Source organism: Gouania willdenowi, chromosome 13 (assembly GCF_900634775.1).
Source record: "Gouania willdenowi chromosome 13, fGouWil2.1, whole genome shotgun sequence".
Lineage (NCBI taxonomy): Eukaryota > Metazoa > Chordata > Actinopteri > Blenniiformes > Gobiesocidae > Gouania > Gouania willdenowi.
The window spans coordinates 6,795,793-6,823,169 of record NC_041056.1 but is presented as its reverse complement, the minus strand read 5'-3'; the positions used below and the strand labels follow the sequence as shown (position 1 = coordinate 6,823,169).

Genomic DNA, 27,377 nt, shown 5'->3' with positions numbered 1-27,377 from the left:
TCGGGTTTCGGGTTTTCGGGCGGCGCTTGCGACCTGCCGCCATCCCGCCGCCGCCCGGGCGTGGGCGGATCCTCGGCACAGACTTGACTCTACGTCTGATTCAGAGCTGACACACACACACACACACACACACAGTGAACCAGACCTTCCTGGACTTTTCTCTTCACTTTTAAAGAGCTGTACCGAAGCAGAGGAAGGAGTTTTATTCCTGAGGTGAGTGCGTGTTCCAGCCTTTGTGTAGCACGCGCCCTGATTGTGCTTTGAGGCGCTGGGAACTATGGGAACTACTGTCTTTGATCCTGTTTTTAGGATCCTGAGTCGGTGTCCGTTTGTGTGTGTGTGTGCATGTTTTTCCTCTCGGTCAGTGGAAGTGGGCTAGAAGTGTGTGAGGAGGAGGAGCTTATTGTGATAAAACTCAGATGTTAGAGAGAAACTAAAAATGCAGACCATAATCTGCAGACTTTCAGGTGCAAATCAAAGCCTTCACTTCAGTGCCTGGACTTGTAGTTGCAACTTTAATCTCTTTAATCTGATGTTTGATGTTCATCTTGTGAATGATTTCCTGCCTGTTACAGCTGAATGGTACCTCAGTCATTCCCATAATACCTGCCTGATGACGTCACACATACAAACACAAGCTAAAGCTTATGTTAGCAGTTTATTTTGTTCATTTATCCAACTTGTATTTTGAAGAATGTGCACTTAAATGTTCCTCAGCTCAGGCTGGGGACTCAGTTTTATGGCCCCAAAGTGTCTCAGGGGCCAAAACGACTCCATGTTATTATTGCATTGTTGCTCAGTCATGGTTATGTGTATGGCATTAAATAAAAATGTTACATATTGTAGGCGTTATATAAAGTAAGGGTTCTCAACCTTGGGGTCGAGAGATGCCTTCAAGTATCTAAGAATTAAAAAAAAAAAAAAAATTAAACAATTTGAACCCATTTTGGCTTATTTTACAAAAAATTCTGCAACTACACCAAACTTGCCATATTTATCACTTTTTCTTGCCACATTTTCACTCCTTTTAATCCATTTTTGCTACTTTACTCCCATATCTGCCACTTCTCCATCACATTTCAATGCCTTTTCTGCACATTTTTTCCACTTTCTAAACATTTTCGTCACTTATAAACCCTTTCCACCACTTTTCCCATTTATTGTTGCATATGTTGATCCATCATTGTTATTTTTAACCTCTTTTCACCACATATGCTTATTTTAGCCAATTTAACCACATTCATGATCTGACATTGCCCATTATTTACCAGTTTCAATTAACTGTTCCTACTAATTGTTCTAATATTGACACTTTGAACTCTTTTTTTTTAATTTTTTTTAACCACTTTTCTTTCTGTTTTTGCTATTAAAAATTGTTGGAGCATGAATGTTGTTATTATTATTATTTGGTAGACGACACAGTTGGTGGCTGCTTAGATAAAGTTGTTGAACATTCTGCCTATGGTAATATGTGAAAAAGGTAGAAGATGCATGAATGAGTGCTTTTTGTTTTTATGTTGAGATACTGAAACTTTGATCTTCTGACTAGGGCTGGCCCATTTGGAGCCAAATTCATGTCTTTATAGTTTTTTTCTCAAAATGGCGATATATGATATACATATTGATATTTTAACTCCATAAAGTCTTACTGGAAAGATAATTCTCGGTAAAATTTGCTGATGCATAATGCACAATATGTTCCACTTTTGCCTTTTTCTCCTATAAGGGACAGCACGTGTGAGTGTAGTGTTGCTTGCTTAGGGGAAGGTTATCTCCTAAATGGAGTATTTTATTGAAAAAAAATCAACTTATAAAATAAAAGTACGTCAATATAGGTGATATTGTAATTTTCTTTATTGCCAAAATAGAAATCTTGATATATCCTGACTCTTGATGTATTGCCCAGGCCTACTTCTGGCTTTAAAAATCAAGTGATATTTTATTTATCCAATAGAGCAGTCTAATAATGGTCAATTTCTTACCTCAGCTTAATAACAGGCTGTCTGTTTAGCTGTGATTTGTTTTGGGACCCAACCTTCCTGTCGGATCAGGATTTAAAAGCTACTTGTGCAACCACGTGAGCATGTTCTCAGTGAAAACCAGCCAGGCTGCATTGTTTGCTGCCTGCATGCCATGACCTGCTTTCAAATACATATTTAAATTTAAAAAAAAAAAAACCTCTTTCGAAGTTCTGCTGAATTAATGCATGTGTGCACATGCAGGCACATCTAGTGCCATGCCTGCTTGTGAAGCTACGGCCCACCTTAGCAGTGCAGAGTGGCGTAACTTGTGAGAAATGTTTCTGTCGTTTTGTGCAGCGCTGAGACATTCCTGCATCACATGCTGTGAGGAACAGTTCAGAGGCTTTACTGGAACCCTGGTACAGGATACTGGGTCAAAGGAGAGATCACACCAGGACAACACAAATGGTGCAACAAATAGACCTTTGTGGACACTGTGTGCAGTGCACTGATTTGATATCAGATTACACCTCTTGTTCAAAGTATACTCAACAAAAGACTATTTAATTTCAGACATGGTCAACTGGTGGCCCCCAACATAAAATGATAAAATACACACAAAATAACAGCAAAAATAGACAAACATAGTCCTGAAACATACAAAACGACTACACAAACACAGAAACATAGCAGAAAAACAAACAACATGACAATAACGTATAAAATGAGAGAAAAATACACAAAAATCAGCAACAAGACACAAAATGATTACAAAAACACAAAAAATAACAGAAGAATATACAAAATAATTAAAAGAAATATACAAAAGTGATTCTAAATTCAAACAGAATTATATGAAAATACAAAAATGATGAACAAAATACACAAAACAACTACAGACTTATAAAATAAATGAAAAAAAAAAAAACAACCACAAATACACCAAACAACTCCAAAAATATACAAACTTACATAGAAATACACAAAGCGACTACCAGGAAAAAATACAAAACAACAATAAAATTAAAAAAAAATACATAAATGAGTCCAAAAAACATACAAAATAACAGAAAAATATACTAAATGAAAATACCGCTTAAAATGAGAGAAAATACACAAAAGAACAGCACAAATACACAAAATAACTACTTAAAAAAAAAATAACGGAACATTTCAAAATAACACCAAATTACATAAAAATACTAAAATAATTATAGAAATACCCCATTAAAAAACTATAGAAAATGAAAATACACAAAATGTACTAAATTACAGAGGAATACACAAAGTAAATTAAACAAGAATATCAGGAAATAAATACTTAACGACAACTAAATGACATAAAAATAAAAAAAAATTACTCCAAAATTACAGAAAAACACATTAGTGTCACAAAAAGATACAAAAGGTTAACAAAAACACTAGAGGTGTCCAGATCCGATATTGGATATTGGTCCAATATCAGCCAGAAAATGAATATCGGATGTTATCGGACTGCGTCTAAAATCTCCGATATATGTTATATTATAATTATTCAATTGTAGAATACTGTAGATATTATGTTTAAGGTTAAAATGTATGGAACCAATTGGTTAATAATAAATGGGTCAGTTTTTCCCATCCCTACTGTTGCTAACTATTGTTCTCTGTTTGAGTAACATCACTTGATCAGGCCTTTTCTAATATTCCACACTACAAAATAAGTAATAAAAGTATGTATGATTTGTGCTGTTATCGTATCGGATCAATATCGGTATCGGCAAATACTCAAGGCTGAAATATCGGCGTCGTATCGGAAGTGAAAAAGTTGTATTGGGACATCCCTAAAAACACATAAAATGAAATATTGTTTTATTTTGGTAAAGCACTTTGTGTTGCTTTTATGCATTAAAATTGCTATATAAATTAAGTTTTGATTGATGGATTGATTCGTCACTTCATGATTTCAATAACTAATGATTTTGGGCAGGTCCCACAGTAGTTATGAATCCAGGGTGTTTGCACAACCACCTTTGCTGCGAGTTCACTGGGATCAACAGGATCATCAGTCTGTGCAGACGTGAGAGTGAGTGGTGACACATCACTGCCACTTAACTGTTTTCCTTTAGGTGTGACATACCTTTACGCTACTGCACCCACTGTAGACTGAGTGACGATATCTCATTTCTCCACTGAAACTGTGTCTGAAAGTGGTGTCTCTGGTTTTTCACAGGGTTTTCTTCAGTTAGTGTGTGATGTAATCATGTACAGCTCATCCATCATCCAACACCAGAGGCAGAATCACAGCTTTTGGTTTTAGGACCAGAAAAGTCACGTCACAAATGACAAGTGTCTTCTTGTTTCAAAAGCAAAATATGTTGTGACTAAAATCATCAAAAGGCTAAATATGTAGGAACTTTTCTGAGAATTATTCAACATAACTCAATAAGTTGAAATTAAATGAAGAGTAATCTAAATTGTGTAAGAATGAATATATTCTATTTATTTGTGTTAGATTTCTAATAAACTGAATAAACAACTAAAGCAGAAAGTGAAGAGTAGATTTGTATAGTGTACTTTATAGATTTTTAGCCATATTTGGGAGTTCTTGGATTTTTGATAAACTAGGCCGTTAACACATGTATATCAATAACTTTAGGTCAGGGATGTCAAACTCATTTTTGTTCAGGGACCAAATATGGACCAGTTTGATCTCAAGTGGGCCGCAGTTTTAGGCGGGAAAAATATTTTTTTTTAACATCAATTGTGCAATAATTTAATGTTATATGCTTTTTTTTTTTATTTGTGGAACAGCGGGCTCTCCCAAACCCCAAACTGTGTCTCCGACAGTGGGTTTCCTAAGGCTTCATCTACAAATTCAAAACAATGAGTGGAATTTAAAGTGGTATTTATTTATTTTTTTATTGTTATATGATTACTGTACTTTGATAATAAGTTAATATGGTAAAATGTGGCTTATTATTGTCTCGTATTGTCAGAAATGTGATAAACTGGCCTCTAAAGCACAAAATTATCCTTTTGCAATAAATTACAAGAAAATATAGCATTTTATGGAGCAATACATGTTAGTTTGAGGTGAATTTGTCCAAAAAATGAACTAGGAACATTTCCTGATTATTTATAAATTAATTGCTAAATCTTTCCGAGTACCCCGTGCAATGTGCTCATGTACCCCTGTTTGGGAACCACTGATTTAGAGGATTTATGTTGAAATGTTTGTGAGAAATTGCAAGATTTGTCAAAACAAATTGAGAGTTCTTTCCACAATTTGCAATTAAAATGACTGCATTCATGTCATAAAAACAAAGGAAAAATACCAGCCCCTAAAAATATTGTAAAGTTTCATTAAATTGGTGAATTTGAGATATCTACAACTGGATTATTTGGTAATTTACACAATAATTCATGTTTTCTCTGTCAGTTTTACTGTCTCCTGTGGGCCAAAGTGGATGTTCTAAAGGGCCGCAGTTGGCCCCCGGGCCTTGCGTTTGTCACATGTGCTTTAGGTGTTGGATTAAATTAAAATTCTTTATATATATATAAAAAAAATGCAGATTCAAATTTGTTGGAATTAGTTTGCTTTTCAAAGCAGACCCCAAAAAATGTTTTTTAAGTAATTAATGAACCGTGTGTTAATATTTAAAGACAAATGTAATATTTTATCAAAGTTTACAGTGAAAAATTGATAGATTACTAAAATAATTGTTCATTATAGTTCATTAATTTCACACACAAAAAAAATGATGGTATTCACACGTGTTTGACAGTAGCTGGACAAAGACTGGCTTCCTGTAAACTGAAGTCAGGAGGAGGAAGGATGTGTAGGAGGAGGCGTTTTCAGAGAAAAGGAAGGAATGCCTGACTGGGAACAGTTGTGTCAAATATCTCACTTTGTCCTGTTTTGTGTGAACTTATTGGACACAGCAAAACAGATGATGGTCGCCTGAACTTGAACCGGCTAAGGGCATGTGGGGGCCTCTCCCTCGCAGTAAATACGCTCCCTGGCGGCGTCTGCGTGTCTTGCTTTAAGTAGCGACTCTTGTCCGAATAAAAACAGAGGTTTTGGAACGATTAGTAATCAAACTCGACTCGTTTCTCAGACGTAGAGCTGACGAACAGCTCCATTTAAAGGTGCAGTCAGCAACGCTTATAAAGGTGACTTTGTTATGTTTACTAAAGCTGTCACTATGTAAAGGCAGCTTTACATCAAACTAGTCGTTTGTGTAAAAAAAAAACAGGCTCATTGAGTCCCCTCTGCTGCTCCTGCAGCCTTTGGCAGATTCCCAGAATGCACCGCGACTGAGCAAAAAGAACCAATCAGAGCCAGGATTGTGTTTGATGGGCTGTCTGACAGCTGTTGCTCACAGGCCCCGCCTCTTTCCCGGAGCTAGAGCACCGTCTTTTTTTAGTGTGTGGTCTGGAGGAGTAGAAGATGGAATTGGTGACTTTTCTGCTTGAAAGGTAATTACTGCTGCTTGATTTACATTATGTTTGATTTGTAATTGTTACACTAAAACTTTGTAGTGCATGTGTTCATGCGCACGCAGCAGCCTCCGTGTGGCTGCTGTAAGTGACACTGAGTTGTTGCTGCTGCTGAGGTGTGTGCACATAGACAGAGAGAAGCACTGCAGTAATATGCTTTTGACAGAACATGTTATATTACTGGGATGTTGCTTTCGGACTAACATTAGCTTGTTAGCTCCTCTGAGGGAGGGACTTTGGAAAGTTTGGAGGCAGGGCAAGAGAGCAGCGGGGAGGGAGGGGGAGAGAGGGATCTGAGAGTTGCGGACTGCATCTTTAAGAAAGTAAGAAAAACAAGCAGATCTATAAAGCACGCTGCACACAGGATAGATTTTATTTCTTTTAACTCGTTTGTCTGCGATGTCATCTGACCAAGTCTGGACCAAACCTAGCCATACCAAAACATTTTGACATTCCAGGAATCAGGACTGATCCTTCCTGTTTGTGTTACTGTAGGAACACTAGACGGATTCATGTTGTAGAATAGCTCGCTGACCAATGGGGGCAATGCATAAAGTCACATGACTAGTGTACTGGTGATATAACAGAAAATAAATCAAAATAAAATTTGGAGATGACGACAAACACTTGAACATATCTGATTAAAGGGATCCTCTACTGTTTGGCCTAAAATCTTTTAAATGTACTTCTTAGAAGGTCTATGTCTAACAAAACACTTTATTATGCATCATATTACTTTTATTGCCTTTTAAAAATAGGATTACTTTACAGTTTAAGAGCCTGTGTTACGCCAACTTGAAATCACTTGATTGATGATGTCACACAGCCCCACTGCATGTAAACATTGTTTTCTATTGGAGTGAAGCATTCAGCCTGATTTTTAGATCCTTTAGTAGCTCTTTCACTCAAAATATCAACTTTTGGTTGTTCTAAAAAACAGGAAAAGTAAAATATGCTGATGATGATTTACCGAAAAAGGATAAAAACAGTTCTGCGATTGCAGGGGGAGACCTTTCCAACTCTGTGGTTTGGTAGCAAACAATGAAGCAGAGAAGAAGAGCTCTCCTAAGGGACCTTTACTCTCCATAAAACAGTACCTGGCTGATGCTCTGAAGGCTGGACGTAGCGAGTAAATCAGACTGTTGAAGGATTGCCACTAAAAGGACTTCTTTCCTCAGAGTTTGTGCTCTTAAACTGTGAAGTTGTTCCATTATGTCCCTAATATGGTGCATATTATTGCATTTTCTTAGGCGTAGATCGTCTACTAAGTGCTTTTCAAAGATTTTAGGCCAAATTTGTAAAAACAGTGGAGGACCCCCCTTAAAGGAACCAGAGTTGGCGTTAAGTATCTACTGGAGCCCCTTGTTTCTTGTGATCAACATCCATGTGTGGAAAACATTTATTTACTATCCTCACAAAAGTTGTGTAATTATTTGGTAAAGGTCTCTAATCATTAATGTTCTAACATCTGTTGTTTGTATAATTAGTCACCAGTTTGTTTGTATAGTTTACTTGGACCGTAACACCGCAAAACGAAACTTACGCAAGCAGCTTTTTATGAGCTGAAACAAAGACAGGCTGTTTGAAAACAGGAGTGGTACCAGAAGATTACTGGTAAAAATCATGTGGGAAACCAGTTTAAATAAATCCTAAACAGTCTTATCATCTCTTTGTGACAACCAAGGACTTGGTCCAAGACCTGGGGAGGGAAAAGGGGAGCGGTGGACTTCCCAGAATTTCTCGTCCAGTCCGACAGAATCCGCTCTGTGTGCGAGGCCATCGTGCTTCACTGGCTTGGTTCAAGTGATTGAAAAAGCTCATTGTAACGCAAACCGAGTTACGATGTCCAAATGACTTTGTGAATGGTTTGGTGTGCCGTGGGGATTTTCTTTATTATTGTCTTTTTATTCTTACATTTTTAAATATTAGCTCTAGGTAAAGGTTTATTTAGTGTTAGTCTGGCAAACCTAAATCTGACTTTTAGACTTTACATGACTGGATAACTTTGTACATACAGTAAATGGACTCAGTGAGGATATTGATTCTAAATGTGCCCTGAGCACAAACGCAGCAAACATTTTCACAGACCTGAGGTAAATGTTAAGCGTGCCAGGCCAGAGGAAGAGCCGGGATGGCATTGCTGAGGGTAGAGTGTAGCGAGCCAGAAAACTGACCTTTGAGAGTCTTTGAGAGTGTAATCACTCTTTGTATGAGTTCATGGAGATAAACTGTCACAATGCGTGTGAGGTGAAAGTCTCTCTGGGAGGAGTTGCTGAGGAATGCCAGCTTGCAGCCAGTGCTGACAGAGACGTTGGCTATGCCTGATCACCTTGTGCAACACATGTTTTTCTACTGGCTAATAACTGGGAGGGTTGGGCTATGCTGAAGCATTGATTAGCATCGTTTTGATGTTGATGGCACAGTTGGCAAATACATATTTTATAGCTGAGTCTAATAACACGCACGTGCAACATTCCTTTCCTCTCTCTAAATTTCCCTGAATAACATCTGAGCGAAATGCCTTTGTTCACTTTGTACAAGATAAAACTCAGGTGGAAACACCCTTTAAGTCAACCAGTGTAGGTTTGTGTACTTTGTGTTCAATCATTTCCTCACAAAGTCGGCTACTATTCCTGAAAAGCGAGTCAGGACAAAATCGTTCCTGTTCAGAGATGCACCAGAAAGAAACCATTACAAACATGATCCCAGCATGAAACATGATGATGATGATGACGATACATCACAGGGTGAAAGTGACCAACTTTTGTTACTTTCAAAATTAAACAAAGGCTGAAATGCCATTAGTAAGGACATAAAAATAGCTGCAATCCACCAAATGATTCACCAACGATCCCTCATAGTTACACCCACAGCTTCCCATTTATTAAGAGGCTCAGACACATCATTCTGAACCTTGTGACACAATCCAAAAGATAATTTCACAATAGTTTTTGGTTATTTTTACAGTTGTAATTGTTGTTCGTTATTAGCATACTTCCTGTTTACAACAGTTGCGAAAAGTTTGGTGTTATGTCAGTGACGCGTCTGTACACACAGAGCTACACACACTTACATGTTAATACTTTTAACGGTTGTACAACATAAATAAAAGCAACCAAACACTGCGTCTTAATGGGTTCAGCTTAGCACCTGGTCCTCTTTGACTGCATCTACCGTAGCTATAGCAACTGGCCACGCTAACCACCAAGAACGATATTAATATTATTTATTAACGGAGGTCAACCGATATATTGGCCATTGGCCGATTTTTTTATATAATATAATAATAATAGCATGTGCATGAAAGAGGTAGAAGCCAATAGGCTTACAAATAAAAAGCTGATATATTAGGATAAGGATATAATATAATAGTGCCTAATATTCTCCTTAATAGGATAAGGATTTTTGTTTTACTTGGTTGTGTACGGGTATATTTAAAGTTCATTAAATGTTGGAGTTCTATTGGTGTATGTAATTTAATTTCTAATATATACATTTATATTTATAACATATAAGTTTAAAAAAAAAAAAGTATATCGACTTCCAAAATGGGCTTTAGATATTGACCATTGGCTGAATTAAAAAAAAAAAAAAGATCTGTATCTGCATCGACCTTTGAAAATCCCATGTCGGTCGACCTCTATTAATTAGTGTTTCTTGGTCACAAAGTAGCCTTTTGTGGCCATAATTAAACTTTATTTTTACCATGTCATGTTGGGAACTCTATAGGATTTTAATTCCGTGAAATCCGTGCAGCATGTTGATACCCAGGCTACAGCCTTCTACTACCAGTGACATGGTTATGGCTCTATACATGTATGTAAAGAAACAACATAAAGATGTCTCAACGGGAGAACTACATTTCTAACATGTTCACCTTTCAGGCTGAGATGTTAGTGAATCTGAGCAGGAGTTATGAACAGACGTTCAACCATATCAGTATGAACCCTATCAGTGCACAGGGAGGGTTGTATACAATGGCTGTGTTGGAAATGTTTGACGTCAAAATGAGTATGTAGTGTGTTCACATTAGATAGTATAAAAAGATTGAGTATGTAAGAAATACCCGGATGTATACTATGCACTGTGGGCACACTAGTCATACTCAACCGTCCCATGATGCATTGCGAGCTGAATGTAAAATCATCCTGGGACCGGCTTCAAGCTAAAAGTCAAACATCCCCTTTTCAAAACAAAAGCCTGTCTTCTTGTCTTCCATTTGTTGTTTTATCCCTTTCATAAATAGGGCTCTTGTTTTGAAATTAACCGGAAGTTTTGTCAGTAGCACAACGAACGGTCTCCGAAGATTTCTGAAATGTCAGAATAAAATGTGTGTACGTGAGTTTTATGGATTAAATGAGCACATGTTGATATTCTACTTGGTCACTTTCTCACTTAAAATGTTTTCAGAACTTTCAAAGATGGAGAATTAACAGAGATATTTACAGTAGCCTCGGTGTGATTCAGGTTTTAGTTGTTGTAGATTCCAAATGCATCTTGGGAAACTTAGTATGCTTCAGTGGGAACAGTCATCATCCTAATCATACTTATAGTATATAGTAGACAGTATATACTCATTGAGTGTGTAGTGAATAGTATGGAGTAAAAATATCAGCATCAGTTGTTTAAAGATCAATCCCAATTACCAGTTAATTCCAATTAATAAATCTAATATTTTTGAATATTCCCGAGTTTACATTTCCATAAAAATGTTCCTGAAATGTTCCGTTCCTTTGCAGCCTTATGACTCCTGGTTGTTTCTTAGTAATTGTGTTTAACACTGGGTGATTTTTACCTAATATATACCCAATAAAAAGGTAGTTATAATCAAAATATGAAAATATATATGATAGTTTCCATCTCTTTGCAGCTCTATGAGGGACTCCTGCTTAGTTTCTTAGTAATTCTGCTTAAATCCATCGTCTCGTCTCGTCTGAAGATTTTTCTTTTTTTGTCTATTCGTGTCTAAGTGAAGAAAACTATAAACTCTTGATGAGATTCCTTCACCTCATGTTGTGTTGGAGCTTGTGTGCTTTATGGATGCAGGCCTTAAAAAGCTGATAGTCATAACCAGTCATCAGACTGGGACACCTGGCATTAGTGAGTCAAGTAGACTGGGATCAGACAACAGAACCAGCTCTGCCCACAGGTTTATGATGTCATGTAGTCTGTTTGCATTGTAGCGTATGAAGTGTGTGTGTGTATGCGTGTGTGTGTGAGTGCGAACTGAAGGCTTTAGTGGTGTCTTGCATGTTGTGTTGTGTGTCAAATGTCCTGCGGAGGAAACGGAGCCTCTAGCAGAGGAAAAGCCATGGATTGAAAAGCTGTTGAAGTTTTCTACTTTGAGCTGTTGTTGCTCATGGCAACGTTTGAAAAACCTCAGTGAAACTCACTGTGTGTGCGTGTGCGTGTGCGTGTGCGTGTGCGTGTGCGTGTGTGTGTGTGTGTTGTGCGTGCGTGTTAATTCATTTAGAGCTGATGTCACAAACCCCTTTCACCAACATTTATGTGTTTACTTCCTGTAACTTTGTGTTGCTATCAAAGCTCTTTCTTTCTTTCTTTCTTTCTTTCTTTCTTTCTTTCTTTTGCTTTTTAATAATTAATCTTTATTCATTTATATGATTTTTTTTAAATTAGATAACTCAGTTTTATTCATTAGAATATTCATTTATCTATATATACTGTATATACATGTTTTAATTTTAGAAAAAAAACTATTATACTATAATATCTATTTATATCTATTACATATATATTGTATGTATTTATTTTAATTCAGGGAACTTATTTTTCTATATTATTTATTTTTTATATATATATATATTAGTTTTCAGCTTGTCTACATTATATTTAAGTTTAGAATTCTAACTTGATAAATATGTATTTACTTATTTTGCATTTATTACATAATATATATAATATATTTACAATATACATTTGTATATTTATTTTCCTATGTATTTATTTTATTTCAGGGAACTTATTTGTTATATATCATATATTTATTTGTTCTCAGCTTGCCTACATTTGGAATAAATAATAGCTTTTACTTAAAAGCTTCTTCTTAAAAAAAAACTATCAAATAAAACATTTACTCTTGTAAAGCAGTTGTTTTTAAAATGTACTTTTGTATTTCATTGTAGCGCTGTCCATCACTATACATTTGTTGGTTATATTTTGGTTTAATTGTACTTGAGTTTAGCATTCTTGCGTCAATGCTACTGCTACAGTCTGAAGGAATGTGGAGACCCCAGAGGGCAAAGCGTCACCTTGTTGGGTTTAAACACGTTGAGTCCTCATTCTTTGCGTGAGGAGGTTTTATTAACGATCTGAACTTTTCTCTTCTTTGCTTTATCAGGAGCTGGAGCGCTGCTACCTGCAGCCATGGCGTCACAGACCAGCTTCGGCAGCAACATTCTGTGTGAGTTCATCACTAATCCTCCACTCTGACTCTCTGTGGCGCTCACACAGCTGATTCTTTTTGGTTCTCGTGTTTTTTCATCCTCAGTCCAGAATATAAACGATGACCTGAACGCGTCGCTGGCCACGGCCGAGGAGTTATCCAAGGAGTTTAACTCCATGATGAAAGAAGCCTCCTCTTCCTCCTCCTCCAACAATAATGGCACAACTTTTTCTTCTTCTCTGGTAAACACAGCAACTCATCTCAGCCTGTACTTTTATCAACCACTGTTGTCCCAGTTACTGATTACCAGTACATCAATCAGAAAGTAATGCTTTACTGGTCTTTACTGAATGTTTCATGTCCTATTATTATTCTGTGTTTGAATGAGAACAGGATTTAAAACATAAAACGACAGGAAAAAATGAAATAACTTAGTAACAACTAGGGGTGTGAAAGAAAAAATCGATTTCATGATATATCGCGATTTTTTGGGTGCTGATTTTGAATCGATTTTTGGAAATGTAATCAATATATTTGTGTATTTGTGCAATATTTTGGTGGTTAGAATGCTTTCAATGTGTTCAGATCAGAGCTTAAACTGATACAATAGGATAAATGATTTTTTCTTATTTTTGTGCATTGACAGTAACTCAGGGTGTTTTATCCTTAATGCTCTCACTTACAGTTGTTACAATGACGTCATTATGTTGTCATGGTTACTTTGAGACTTCTACACAGTAGTGTCCGTGAAAAGAAACTTGTTGCACTTTATTTTATGATGGCAGTGTGTAACACTGCATTTTCTTTTTTTTTTTGTGAAAATTTGCAAAAACACCAATAATAAATATTAAATAGGAAGTTTTGAAGCAAACAGTTTGTCCTCTGAATGATCAATATCTTCTGATGAACATATACAGCAACTTGATTTTTCATTTCTACATTTAATTTTGATATTAACTGGGTAGAATATTGTGATATATTGCGATAATATCGTACCGTGACCCACGTATATGTGGGTGACAATACGTATCGTATTGCAACATCCTTGCCAATATTCACCCCTAGTAACAACACAGTAACACACCATAAACAATAACTAAGTTACTTCATTTAATAAAGCAGGTAGAGCAATCCCTGTTGGAATGATTACATATTCATAACAAAGCACAAAGGTGAAATACAATCAGAAGAAGAAGAGAAAGATAAAGATTAGACCTCAGTCAGAGTGATTCAAACTGGTTGGACTGGGAACCATCTGCTGCAAAGCTACAGATACCTGCAGGATAGGACAGAAACAGAGAGGGACATGGTTGGAGTATCAACGTTCACATTTAAATCAACCAGAAAAATGATTTACAGACGCGCTGCCGTTACTGTGCATGAACACGACCAAAGCCTCTGGGGTTTTTCCCTCTTTGGGTTTTTCTTCTCCCTCATCATGGAGCTCAGTTGGTCAAAATGGGATTTCCCTGTTGACGTTTTTAGCTTCACAGGAGATAATCACAGCTTTGCTTTTATGTTCCGTGTGTGTCACACTGTTCAGCTGCAACAAGTAGGACGCAAAGTAAAGACATTTTTCTGCATGTGTTTGGGCGGCTGCACAAATTAAGATGTATGATCTGCAAATGTAAGCATTCTAAAGCTTTTATCACAGGGAGAGCCACAAAAATGCGATTGTCATTATCAACATTCATGTAAGGATTTAGAATAATGACCAAATTGAGCATTAATGCAGGACAAATCATTTATATATTGTGAGTGTTTTTCAATAATTTTTGTGTAAAAATTGGCAAAACTATTCCATAATTCCACGAAAGGACTCCGGACATACAAAATGTCAAGAAAAACACGCAAAAACAGATACATAAATATGCATAAAAATTTGACAAGAACACATTAGAAAAATACACAAAATGACTGAATACATACAAAACTACAACAAAAATACACAGACTGCCATAAAAATGTAAACTGACTTCAATAACACACAAAACAACAACATAAATACACAAAATGATTCAAAAAACAACAAAAAAATGACAACAAAAATACACAATATGATGGGGGAGGGGGAAACACGGTGACTCCAAAAATAGACAAAATTCTCCCATAATTCCACAAAAAGACTCCAGACATGCAGAATGTCAAGAAAAACACCCAAAAAAAGAGTAAAAAACAATAAATATGCATAAAAATACAACAAAAACACACACAAAACTACAACAAAAATACACAGAATGCTGTAAAAACGCAAACTGACTCCAAAAACACACAAAACAACAACATAAATACACAAAAATGATCCAAAAAACAAAGATGATGAGAACAAAAATATACAATATGACAGAAAAAAAACACAAGGTAATGCAAAAAACAGACAAAACAACCAAAAATACACAAAAGGATCCAAAAAAACAAACAAAATGACAACAAAAAATACACAATATGACAGGGGAAAAAACACAGTGACTCCCAATAACAGAGAAAATTATCCCATAATTACACAAAACAAGTTTAAAAACACACAAAATGACTGCAGACACACCAAACAACAACAAAACTATACTAAATAACTCCATCATAAACCCCACCTATGATTTTTAACCAATAAGAGAGCAGTGCAGAACCCAGTGTTTATTCAGTATTATTTCATGTCCTTGTTTCCCTTCAGTCCAGCTCCAGCATCTCCAGAGACAAGCATCCGTCCTCGGGTTCCTTCAGCACCTCCAGCACCGACAACATCTCTGACACTTCTTGGACAACAACTGGCGGCTCCGGCAGCCAATCTAGGTCCTCGACCTCTACGTCCTTCTCTCCCGTAAACTCTGTTATGTCCGGCAGCAAAAATGTCCCCCGCTCCCCCAGCTACGGCTACTCCTCCAGCCCGCTGTCGTCCCCTCAGATCCACAGGAAGATGCACTCTACGCTTCCTCGACAGAGTTCAGACGGCTTCCAGTACGGCCAGCAGAGCCCCATACTGTCCCCTCGCAGGCTGAACTCCTCGTCCGGTTACAGTAGGAGTCCTCAAGCATCCCTCAGTTACATAGATAGAAGCCCATCCCCTAACCCCTCGCCTGTTTCCATGGATACGTCGCTCCGATCGCCGTCCGTCCAGGGCCCTTTCCTGAGCCCATATAACACTCGAAAGGGCCACAATTCTCCTCGCCCCGACAGGGCCGTGTCCCCGCTGTCCTTCAACCACCCGTCGGCGACGCTTCCTCGGAATTTTGGCGGTTTCACGCCACAAGGTAAAGATCACTCAGAAATTTGGAAGAAAGAACCACAATATCATAACAATGCTCATCAACTGGTAAATAATCCTCAAATTTTGCACAAAAAGCAAGATTTGAACGAGATTATGTGCAAAATGATTCATATATTAGCTGCAATCGCTCTTTTCTGGTGAAGACTAGCATCCATAAGCAGGATATTATCCCAAAACATGCATGTGAGGAATTTCCTTGTCACATTGAACGTGAATTCTGCGTTTTCATTTTTTCATTGCCGGTGATTACGGATATGGAGGACCAAACCTGCCAAAATTAAGAATAAATGAATAATTAAATAAACGTGAAAAATAACAAAAAGGAAAATTAAAGACGAATAAATATATAAAAGTTTAACAGAGACACACTTATGACAGCCATCTCATTTCCATTTATATTTTGTTGTGACCCAAACCTGCCAAACTTAAAGATAAATGAATAAAAATATATTTTTAAATGTATAAGATAAATGATTAAATGATTAAAAGTAAAAAAATAAAAAATATATAGAATAAAATAAAACTTTTCAACTTTTATTTATCAATCTATATTACATTTTTGGACATTTTTGCATTTATTTCCTTAATGATGTATTTATATTTGAACTTTTGTATTTTTTTTCCCCATGTATATTTATTTAATTGTATTTAATTTTAATTTTTTTTAATTTTCACGTTTATTTATTCATTTATTTTTCATTTTGGCAGGTTTGGTTCGCCATATAAGGATTGTTACAGCCCATATGCAAGAATTGCACCGACAAACAATGAGTCAAATAAAGCAGACGATGGCTTGTAGGAACGGAGAAAAGAGTTGAATTCCTCTTTTGAAAAAAATAATAAAAGCACAGTTTTGAAGTGCGGGCAAAAGACAACTAGAAGAACAAAATAAAACATAGCCCAATTACAACACCATCCTCGAGAAAACTAACAAAGTTATTTAATTTATGTCTAGTCAAACCCCAAATTCTGGCCGAAAGTGCAGGAGGTGGCACCAACCATACTCGCCCTAAAATGGGCGTTTAAATGTGTAGCAGATGGTTCTAAAGAGATAAACACACGCACGTGTCAAAGAGCGTGCAAAATGTTGCGGGTAAGCTGCTAAAACTAAAATATAACAAAAAATGCGTAAAGCTTGAAATGGAATTTTGGAAAATTTGATGTGGAAAATCATCAAGATTTAAAATCCTCAAACTCAAATTGTCTTGAGAATAAAACTAAGATTAATCTATGATCAATTATTAAAATACACATTATTTCAACCTAGAAGTGACAGATTTGTAGCTTTACGGTCAAAATGTGAGCAAAAGGTTTAAAGCAATGGCTGAAAAGTAGCATGATTCAAGTCTTTCAGAAACCATTCATTCTCTGCCACTCCTGCTCACCTTATGCTTTTTTCAAATTGTTGTTAAACTCATTTTCCTTTCAGATGAACATGTGCAACGACAAAAGAGTCCCAACAAGTGGAACGAGACGGATCTGGACATGTCCTACGAGAGAAAAGCTCACCACACCTATGACAGTTGGTTAATTTGTCTTTTAATTCACCTTGTACCTTAAACGGCTGTATCTGTGCTGCTTGTTTCATCACTGGACATTATTCTGTGCCAGAATCCGAGTGGCTGCGACCGGCGGTGGCGAGCAGCACCTGGCGAGAGTCCAACCTCGATGGACCACCGCCAGCATCCAGTCCCAAAAAGGTGGGTGTGTTTATTATTATTACAAGTCTTTCACAAGTAAGTCATTTCCTGAGTCACTCCCATAAAAATACCATCCAATCAAAAGAGAAAACACCAAACCCCAACAGAGACATAACAGTTTAAAGCTTTAAGAAAAAATCACAAAAACTGCTTTATTATAATTTTATTTATTTTTTTTACATTTTTTTACATTCATACCCCAAGAACAGTTATGGGACACTTTATCACAACACTGTGATTGTACTGTGTCTGGTTTGAGGGTGACAATATTACCATTTAGAATAATGACCAATTAGAGCCTTAATACAGCAAAGGACAAAGGCGTTGTGTCTTTTGTTGTTGTTCTTTACACATTTTTAGTCACTGTATATGGTTGTGTGTTTGTGTATCATTTTGTTCTTGTTTTGGGTTTTTTTCCTTTTATTTTTTAGTAGTCATGTAGTCGTCTTGCCTATTTTTGTTGGTTTTTTGTGTATTTTTGTTTTCCTTTTATACATTTGTCTGTTATTTTATCTATTGTTCTTTTTCTTTTGTGTATTTTTTCAGTTTTTTGCATATTTTTCTCTGTTTGTTGTGTATTTTTCTCTGTTTTTTGTGTATTTTTACATGTTTTGACAGTAAACTGCCAGTCTTCCTGGCATGTCAGGAGATCAAAGTCAATTTACTGAAAAATGAGGTTGTCTGAGTAAAAGAAACCTTAACATATTATTCCAAAAGAGGAAAGAAATAACTTGCTAGAAATATTGAAAGGAAACAGTCCTAAAGAAGTAATTTACAGATCAAAAACAGAGGATCAAGAACAGAGCCCTGTGGAACACCACGAGTTCGAGATTAAGATAGAGGAGCCATATCTACCAGTGGAGACGCTGAAAGTCCTGTTACTTTGATACAAACACGAGTAAAATAAAACTCTGCCTAAATCTAATCTAGTAAATCAATCTGCTCGAAAGTTTTTCCTGTTTCCCTGATTTTTGTTCCTTTTCCAGGATCCACGATCTAACCTGTCCCAGCATTCTCACTCTTCCCTCCCACGTAACACCCGGATATCGATTCCCCCTGATGTTTCATCTCCGTCCCACTCTCCATACCTCGCTCAGCCCATCATCTCCAGGATCTCCATCCCTCCTTCCACCACCCATACACACCAGCGTAGACCTATCCCCTTGTCTGTCATCATGCGCCTCCAAAACCCTTACTGGGGAAGAATGGGTGCCACACGCCACCCCAGAAATAAGGGAGGGGAAGGGGAGCCCTCCATGCACCAGCCTGTGCCCACCCCCAGGGAATACTTCCGTCAGCCTGTGCTGCATCCCCCTGAGTTGAGGCAGCCAGCGATTTACAGTGATGGTAAAACACAGGAGGAGAAAAGCCGGCGTCAGGGTTGGCGTCGATTATAATTGTAATCACATAATTGACAATTGATTACAAGTATGACATAATTATGAATGTCATTGTAATTGGAAAAATATGTTGCTGTTATTTTGTAATTTAAGTGTAATTTAGTTCAAATAATTGACTCTGTAATTGTAATTGGCATGGAAATTCTGTGAAAATTGTCATTTACAATTTAGTGAAACAAAAACCTGGTGAGCTATGTTACAGTTAGGCATTAGGAAGCCTAACAAAGTAACCAAGAGAAGAAAAAAATAATTGGATGATAGATAATATTTTTTAGTGTATTTTACAGCTGATTTAAGACATGGGTCAAAACTGACCTGTTTTCAGAAAGAGGAAGTTTACGTTTTATGGGCTTATTTTTTAAGGCTCAGTAATTGTGATTAATTGCAATTGAACCTTAGTAAGTGAGAATGTAATTGTAATTGACTTTCAGGGAGAAAATAATAATTGTAATTTGAACTGTTATTGGAAAAAATGCAGGTCATCGTAATTGTAACTGAATTGTCATCAAATATGGATAATTAAAGACTTAATTGTAATTAACCTCAACCTTGGCTGGCATGGATGACAAAAATCTTATTTAAATACACAATTTATAGTTTGACTCATTTTAATGTAGTTTCTTCTTCTCTTTCCAGCACTGAACCCTGCAGACGTAGATGCTGAGTTAGAGCGGCTCGACTACAGTCAGCACATCCCTATGATTTTGACCAAATCCGGCAGCCTGGAAGGAGGGTCAGAAGTCCAGCCATCCGTGCCCCGCCCTCTGAGTCCCACCAGGCTGCAGCCCGTGGTGGCCCCCGAAGCCCAGAGCGATGCCATTCCCGACCTGGAGGAGCTGCTGCGCATCAGGTCCGAAATCCCCCGGGCCCTGAAGCGAAGAGGCTCCAGCGACCTGCCGCAGCCTCTGAAAAAGGCGTCGCACTACCAACCAAACCAGTACAAGAACCTTATCGACAAGCTGTTCACCAAGAAGAAGCACAAGCAGCAGGGGGAGCAGGGCAGTGAGACCAGCAGCTCCTCAGACGGGGAGGACTGTGCCATGCCTCCTGCAACTTTACCTGCATCCACTACATCCATTCTGCACGACATGAAAGTGAGAAACTTTTCATTCCCTTATTTTATATTTAACAAAAAGATCAACTTTTTATCATAACGAGCATAATAATAAATACAATATACTGTATTTCCTGCTTATAAAGGGGATCTGATAGTTTTCTTATTCGGAGCAACAGTACATCATGTTTTTTGTTCACAGAAGATGTAATTATAGCAATCATGTAAAATGTGAATTGACGTAGTGTAGTCTATCAGAGAGGCATTTATAATAAATTGTGTACTTTAAAATTATTAATTAGCACAAAAAACTGACACCAAATATAATATTAAGAATAACAATACTGATGATACATTTTATTTAAAAGCACTTTTCTAGAAACTCAAACGTGCTTTACTGGTTAAAACAACAACAGCAAATACAGTGACGAAAGCAAGGTAAATAAATCAGAAAAAACTTCAGTTAAAAAAGGCAGGAAACAGGTAAGGTTTGAGAAGTGAAATATCCAATGAATATATACTTATATTTATATGTACAGTATATATGTGTTAGGTTCCATCCAGCGTTGAGGGATCAGCAAGAGAATAGCAGGCTTCCAAAGTCACACACGTGCATCATTACAGATCACATGTGTCAAACTCAAGGCCCGAGGGCCAAATCCGGCCCTTTAGAGCATCAAATTCGGGCCGCTCGAGAAAGTAAAAATGATAGAAAAAAACATTACACATTTTGGAAATGTAAATACTAATTCAGTTGTAGATATCTCTGCTCTCCAAATACAAAATTTCAATTAAAATCCACATTATTTGCAGAGCTCAGTTTTCCCAGTCTTATATCACATGACGGCAGTCATTTTGTATTTCAAATTGTTGAAAGAATATTCAATTTTTTCCAAAATCTAGCAAGTTTTCCTCAAATTATTCCATGAAAAATCCCCAAATTCCTTGTTGTTCAGTTACACTTTAAATATGTCACTAAGATCTAATAATAAAAAAAGATGTGTTTGAAAAAGAGGACACACACCAAAAACAAAGCCTCTTTTTCCACTTTTATTGTAGATTTTTGTAGATGGATGAATAAGTAGTGGGGGGGGGCGCCATTAGCCCCGCCCCCATCTCACAGCATTCACAGGCAGCTCAGTCCTCGTTTAAAGTCCCAGATTTTTGAATGGACTTTGGTATGGATGTTAATGTGTTTTAAAATAGGTCATTTTGAGACAGATTATTGCAGTAATTGTTTCCTCAATCATTTGAAAATGTGGTTAATACCCAGTCACGCTTGAAAAATAATACCTGTAATATAAATATGAATATATTAATATACCTCCCTGCACTAACATTTAAGCTTGTTTTGAAGCTCTATTATCACTGTATCATGTACCTTTAAATATTAATACTTTGGTTTGAAATGTTTAAATAATAATGACGGTTAAAAGAAAGTCAACTTTTTATTTAACATTAAATCTCTCTCTCAGAGGTCCATTGACTGTAAACAGAAGCTAACCGCATCACCACGTGTTTGTTTCCTCAGGGCTACCATTCAATCCTGCGACGCTCCAGTCATGAACGCAAAGGTTCTGGGAAGCGAGCCCGCCTCAGCCCACTGGTGCTGCTGCTGGACGGAGCCTTAGTGGGAGAACTGGAAACGGTGCAGCGAGCCGTGCTGGAGGTCAGTGCACGGCAGTAAATAGCACAGCGATAAGGGTCCCTACTTCCTCCACTTCAGATAAACTTCTCCCTCATCATGTTTCTATTCTCACTATCTGCGTCCAGCAGATGAAGCCGTAATTTTTACGCTGTGCTCCACTTTCTTTTCCTCACTCAAGCGTCTCAAGGTCACTTCCATGACTAGATTACTGTCCCGGACTGTTGTGGAAAAATGAGAGATTGACAGTGAACCATTACCTTCACTCAAGGTTAATGATTAAAAATGACTTTCATTCTCTGAATTTTGACGCTTTGAGTGAAATTCCCAACAAAGTCACAAAATAGGAGTTCTTCTCCTGACTAAAGAGTGTGAAAACAGCAGTGGGAATGTTTCCTAAGAATGAAGTAAAAACTAGTGGTGGAACTCGATCAAAAAAAAAAAAATCAGAAACTTTGTAATTATTTAATCTTGATTCATCTAAATAAATCACGTTACAATATTTGATATGAGAAGCAACATTTTTCCGATTTAAATTGATTTTTGTGATATGACTGAATCAATGAAAACAACTTAAACATTATTTTCATCACTGAGTGCTAACTATAGTATTTGTGAGTAGTTGGTAGAATGACCCCAGTACTGTATGTATTGGGTGTTTTGTGTAATTATGAGAAAATGCGACAGTGAGTCCAGTTGAAAATTTGCATAGAGGTACCTGGGAGGCTGTAGAACACGAATGTGGTGGAGTTTGCTGAAAACAATTTGATTTTCACTGAATTTTTGGCTTCTGACAACTTTATCGTAATATGCGATGGAAACGGGCACTCTAGTTTTAAACCGCTGATGGCGTTACGTAGTGACATCCGAGAGGGGGGCGTTCATCCCTGAGGTGATTTGGTGTTTCCAGTGGACTATCACCTTGAATGGACTATTCCTGTAATCACTAGATGAGATGATGACAGGAAAGCGACTTAGCAGCTCCTGTAAGCGTTTGAAGTGTTTGAACTGTGTTCTCTGGTTCTACAGACATATAATGCTGGCACGTGGCATGCACATCTTTCATTAAACAGTGTTTTTCTGACTCACAATCACAATAGCCACTTTAATAGCCATGTGTTTTACTGTAATGTGCAGTTTTTTTGGCTGAAAACAATAACAAGAGTGTGTGAATAGCGTCTATAGACACGCCTACTCATGAATATGCATAAGTAGGCCGCAAATCAGCCCGTTTTTAGAGTTGCTCAGAAAGTGACTTTTCAGAGGGATAAAACTCCAGAAAACAGGTGAGTTTGGGAAAATAAACCTCAAATACTATGTTGGAGTAATTAGAACAAATTGAAATGGGTGAAAATAGCATCCCAATTGTGCAAGATTTGGTCTCTTTTTTTAAGTTTATACATGAGATGTTTACTGTATGCAAGTATGTAACTTTTACTTTGCGTACTATTTAATTGAGCTACTTTTCACTTGTACTTGAATATTTTATGTATGAGTTACTTGTACTTGAGTACACTTTCAATCAAGTAACAGTACCTGTACTTGAGTAGGACATCAGTACTCTATACACCTCTGTCCAGCAGCTTTAAGACAAATGAAAGCTGTTTTTTTATTTCTGTAAACTGTTTTAAGGCAGAGAGTCGTCTTGGGTCTTCACAGCTCACAGATGTTAGGGATTCCTTGAACATTTGGAGCGTTTGATTGGCTGCTCAGGCTCTCTGTGGTACTGATGGAATCCTCTCTGTGCTCACACAGATGAACGATCCCAGTCAGCCGAATGACGAAGGATCACTGGCCTTATAACGCCGTGTGTGGGGGACATTACAACGTGGTGGACTTCCTGGTTCGTATCGGAGCCAACGTCAGTGCGCCGGACAGCCACGGCTGGTAGATGTTTACCTTTTTATCACAGCTTCATGGTCAGTGCATCACCTGAAGACAAACACTGTTTTGTGTGTGTGTGTGTGTGTAGGACCCCGCTCCACTGCGCCGCCTCCTGTAACGACCGTCCCCTCTGTGAGTTCCTGGTGAGGAGCGGAGCCGCCGTCATGGCCATGACGGAGAGCGATGGTGCCGTGGCTTCACAGAAGTGCGATCCTTACGCTTCCGGGTTTGACGAGTGCGAGAAATTCCTGAGAGGTGGGAAACTGTCCTCAACACCGTGTGTACTATCAGTTTTACAATCTACATCAGAGATGGGTGAAATGTGATGGTCTGATCCAAGGGCCACATCATAAAAATTCACTTCAGCATTTGGACCAATATGAGCAATAATTTTGTCATCTTTGTTGTGGTTTTTTTGTTTTGATTGTTTTTTTTTCTGTTATTCTCTGTGTTTTTGTTGTAATTTTGTGTTGTTTTCATTTTGTATTTTTTTCTTTAATTTTGTGTAATTTTTTTGTTGTGTGTTCTTGGTTTCATTCAGATAAATCTCTTATTTGTGTGTTTTTTGTGTCATTTAATGTAATTTTCTTCCATTTTCTCTGTTTCTGATGTCATTTTGTGTGCTTTTGTTTCATTTAGTATTTTTTTGTCCCTTTTGTGTTTTTTGTTATTTTCTTATTGGTTTCATTTAGATATATCTTCCCTCATTTTTTGTGTTCAGGTATTTTTCTCCCACTTTTTTTTTTATTTTTTGTTGTCATTTTGTATATTTTTGTTGTTGTGCGTTCTCGGTTTCATTTAGATACCTTTCTTCTCTTCTTCATTCTCACTTTCTTGTCTTTCCATTCCTGTGTTTTTGATGTCATTTTGTGTGTTCTTGTTTTCATTTAGTATTTTTTTTTCCAGTTTTTGTATTTTTTTCTTTTTTTGTGTTTTTGTTGTAGTTTTGTGTATTTTTGTTGTTGTTTGTGTGTTCTTGGTTTCATTTAGATAAATCTCTCATTGTGTGTATTTGGTGTCATTTAGTATAAGTTTTTTCCATTTTCTGTGTTTTTGGTGTCATCATGTGCATTTACGTTTTAGGGGTGCACAAAATTTGGCAGAGGGCCGCATGTGGCCCCCAAGCCACCAGTTGCCCATATTTGATCTACATTTATCAAATACAATCATACAATTTAATATTTAAATAGTTAAATTTCTATGTGTGTTTCCTTTCATATTGAGTATTATTCTCCAAATGCTAGTTTTTGTTAAAAGCAGAGAAAGGTAAGGGGGTGATTGAAAGGACTGATGACTTCATACACTGACCTTGATATCTGGACTGTGTGACCTCTGACCCTCAGGCATAGAGGAGGCCATGGGTGTGGATAACAGCGGGGTGCTGTACGCCCTTTGGTCGTACCCGGCTCAGGCGTCCGATGAGCTGAGCTTCAAAGAGGGCGACATGGTGACCATCCTGCAGAAGCCTGAGGGCGCCTACTGGTGGTGGGCTTCACTCTGTGGCAGGGAGGGCCTTGTTCCCAACAACTACTTTGGGGTGAGGAGCGTGAGAACTTTTCTTCCACACATCTTCCTTAAAGGTTTTTGCCGCTGTTTTTACAAATGTGGCTTAAAACTGTTGAAATGTATTTATTAGAAGATTGATACCTAACAAAACGCATTGTTTTGCACCATATTTGTTGAAGGACTCCCACCCAGAAGGACTTTTATCCTCAGGGTTTTTGCATCTCCAACAGTCCGTGATTTACCCGCTAACTAAAGCCACCAGAGCATCAGCTGTGCACTGTTTAAGGGAGAGTAAAGGTCCCTTCGGAGAGCTCTTCTTCTCTGCTTCATTGTCTACTACGAAACCGCAACTCATTTTAGTTCAGGGGCCAAATATAGACCAGTTTGATCTCAATTGGTCCTCAGATTTAAGTAGGGAATATCAGTCCCTGCTGAATCTTCACTTAAAAAATGATTGATTTTGTAACCAATTTTTGTGTAATTTAGAGGAATTTTGTGGAATTGTTTGTAAGAACTTGCAAGATTTGTGGAAAAATAACCTTCCATTTCCATAGTTTGCAAATAACGACTGCATTCATACTTCAAGCCCCTAAAAATATTGCAGTTTCATCATAAATTGGTGAATTTCAGATACAGTATCTACAACTGGATTATTTGTTAATTTAGACAATAGTTCATGTTATCTCTGTTATTTTTATTGTCTCCTGCAGGCCGAATTAGATACTCTGAAGGGCCGGCTTTGGACCCCGGGCCTTGAGTTTGACATGTGAGCAATCATAAGCCGCACAAATTGGCTTTTTGACGGAAAAAGCTGCCAAATGATCCAAAAAAAGCAGGGCGAATGTTTCACTCCAATAGGAAACAATGGGATGTTTACAGACAGTGGGGCCATGTGATGTCATCAATCATGTGATTTAAAGATGGCGGAACACAAACTCTAAAGTAGTTCCATTTTAGAAATTTAATAAAACTAATATGGTGCAAAATGATCTTCTAAGAAGTACATTTCAAAGCTTTTAGGCCACATTTGTGAAAATAATGGAGGACCTCTTTAACGCCTTATTCACAACAATTTTCTGTTTATAGATTCTCATTTCATGAAAGGACAGATTTTGTTCACTCGAATGTAAATAACATTTCAGATTAAAAGAAACTCAAAGGTTGTTTGAATATCAATGTGCTGTATTTTCTCAGCTCTACATGTTTTGGTTAGCTTAGCATGTAGCTAGCTGGATGAGCAGGGTCAAAGGGTAAAAGGGGCTGGGTTATGTTAATTTCAGTTCAAATTGTCTTACTCGTATCATGTCTCACTGTATACTCGTAACATGTCTCATTGTATATGTGTACATACATCTCATCTACAGACAGCTGCTCCTCCTCGCTGTTCCATGTCTGCATATCAGTCAAACAGAAGCTTTTTATCATCATTTTTTAATGTATTCAGGCTGCAGCATAAAATGTCAGTATTAGTATTAGGATGAAGGATTATTCTGCATCCCAAATGAAAACACTTTATTCTGTTTGAAAATGAACTAAAAAAAAAAAAATTCCTTTTCCTTTTCAGCTTTTCCCAAAAGTTCGACCGAAGGCGATCTGCTGAGTCATGCCATGTTTAGTGTGAAGAACTGTGAGGAAAAACGAAATGCTGCAGTGTTGGGAAAACATTTATTACCTGTAAAGTTAAGAGAAGTCTCCCCGATGAGAATAATCGTCTATCGTCTGATACTCACTCTGCTTTTCTAACTTTAACTTTGTACATTAATTCCTCTGTGACGGTATTGTCCAACCACTGTGAAAAGGCACGGGAATGACCCATCATGTTTACGGTTCTCTTTGGGAACCAAACACCTTCCTTTATAATGGGCTGAGACACACCCAGGAAATGTTCCAATTCTCACACCCATTCTGGGAAAATACTAAAATATTTATGTTTTACGTTAAATCCTAAATTGTACAGGAGGGGAAATGATTACTTTTACTCTCAGCGACTGACCTTTAGTCAATAACTGAAAATGTCTGACAGTAGTTTTTAAATCTAAAATTAAAAAACATTCAGCTAAAAAAAAAAAACATTTAC

The 27,377-nt window shown here is 37.3% G+C and overlaps 1 protein-coding gene across 1 annotated transcript; it reads left to right on the top strand.

Annotated features, from left to right (window-relative positions):
- Window positions 1-74: 74 nt before the first annotated feature.
- Window positions 75-27,377, top strand: ppp1r13l (protein phosphatase 1, regulatory subunit 13 like). Its single transcript, XM_028465086.1, is given in 14 exon segments — window positions 75-213; window positions 12,802-12,864; window positions 12,952-13,088; window positions 15,518-16,094; window positions 17,541-17,633; window positions 17,723-17,811; window positions 18,798-19,158; window positions 19,848-20,305; window positions 21,797-21,934; window positions 23,666-23,709; window positions 23,711-23,797; window positions 23,883-24,049; window positions 25,138-25,331; window positions 26,865-27,377. Coding segments are annotated over 13 exon segments (2,418 nt in total). The 5' UTR covers window positions 75-213; window positions 12,802-12,827; the 3' UTR covers window positions 26,901-27,377.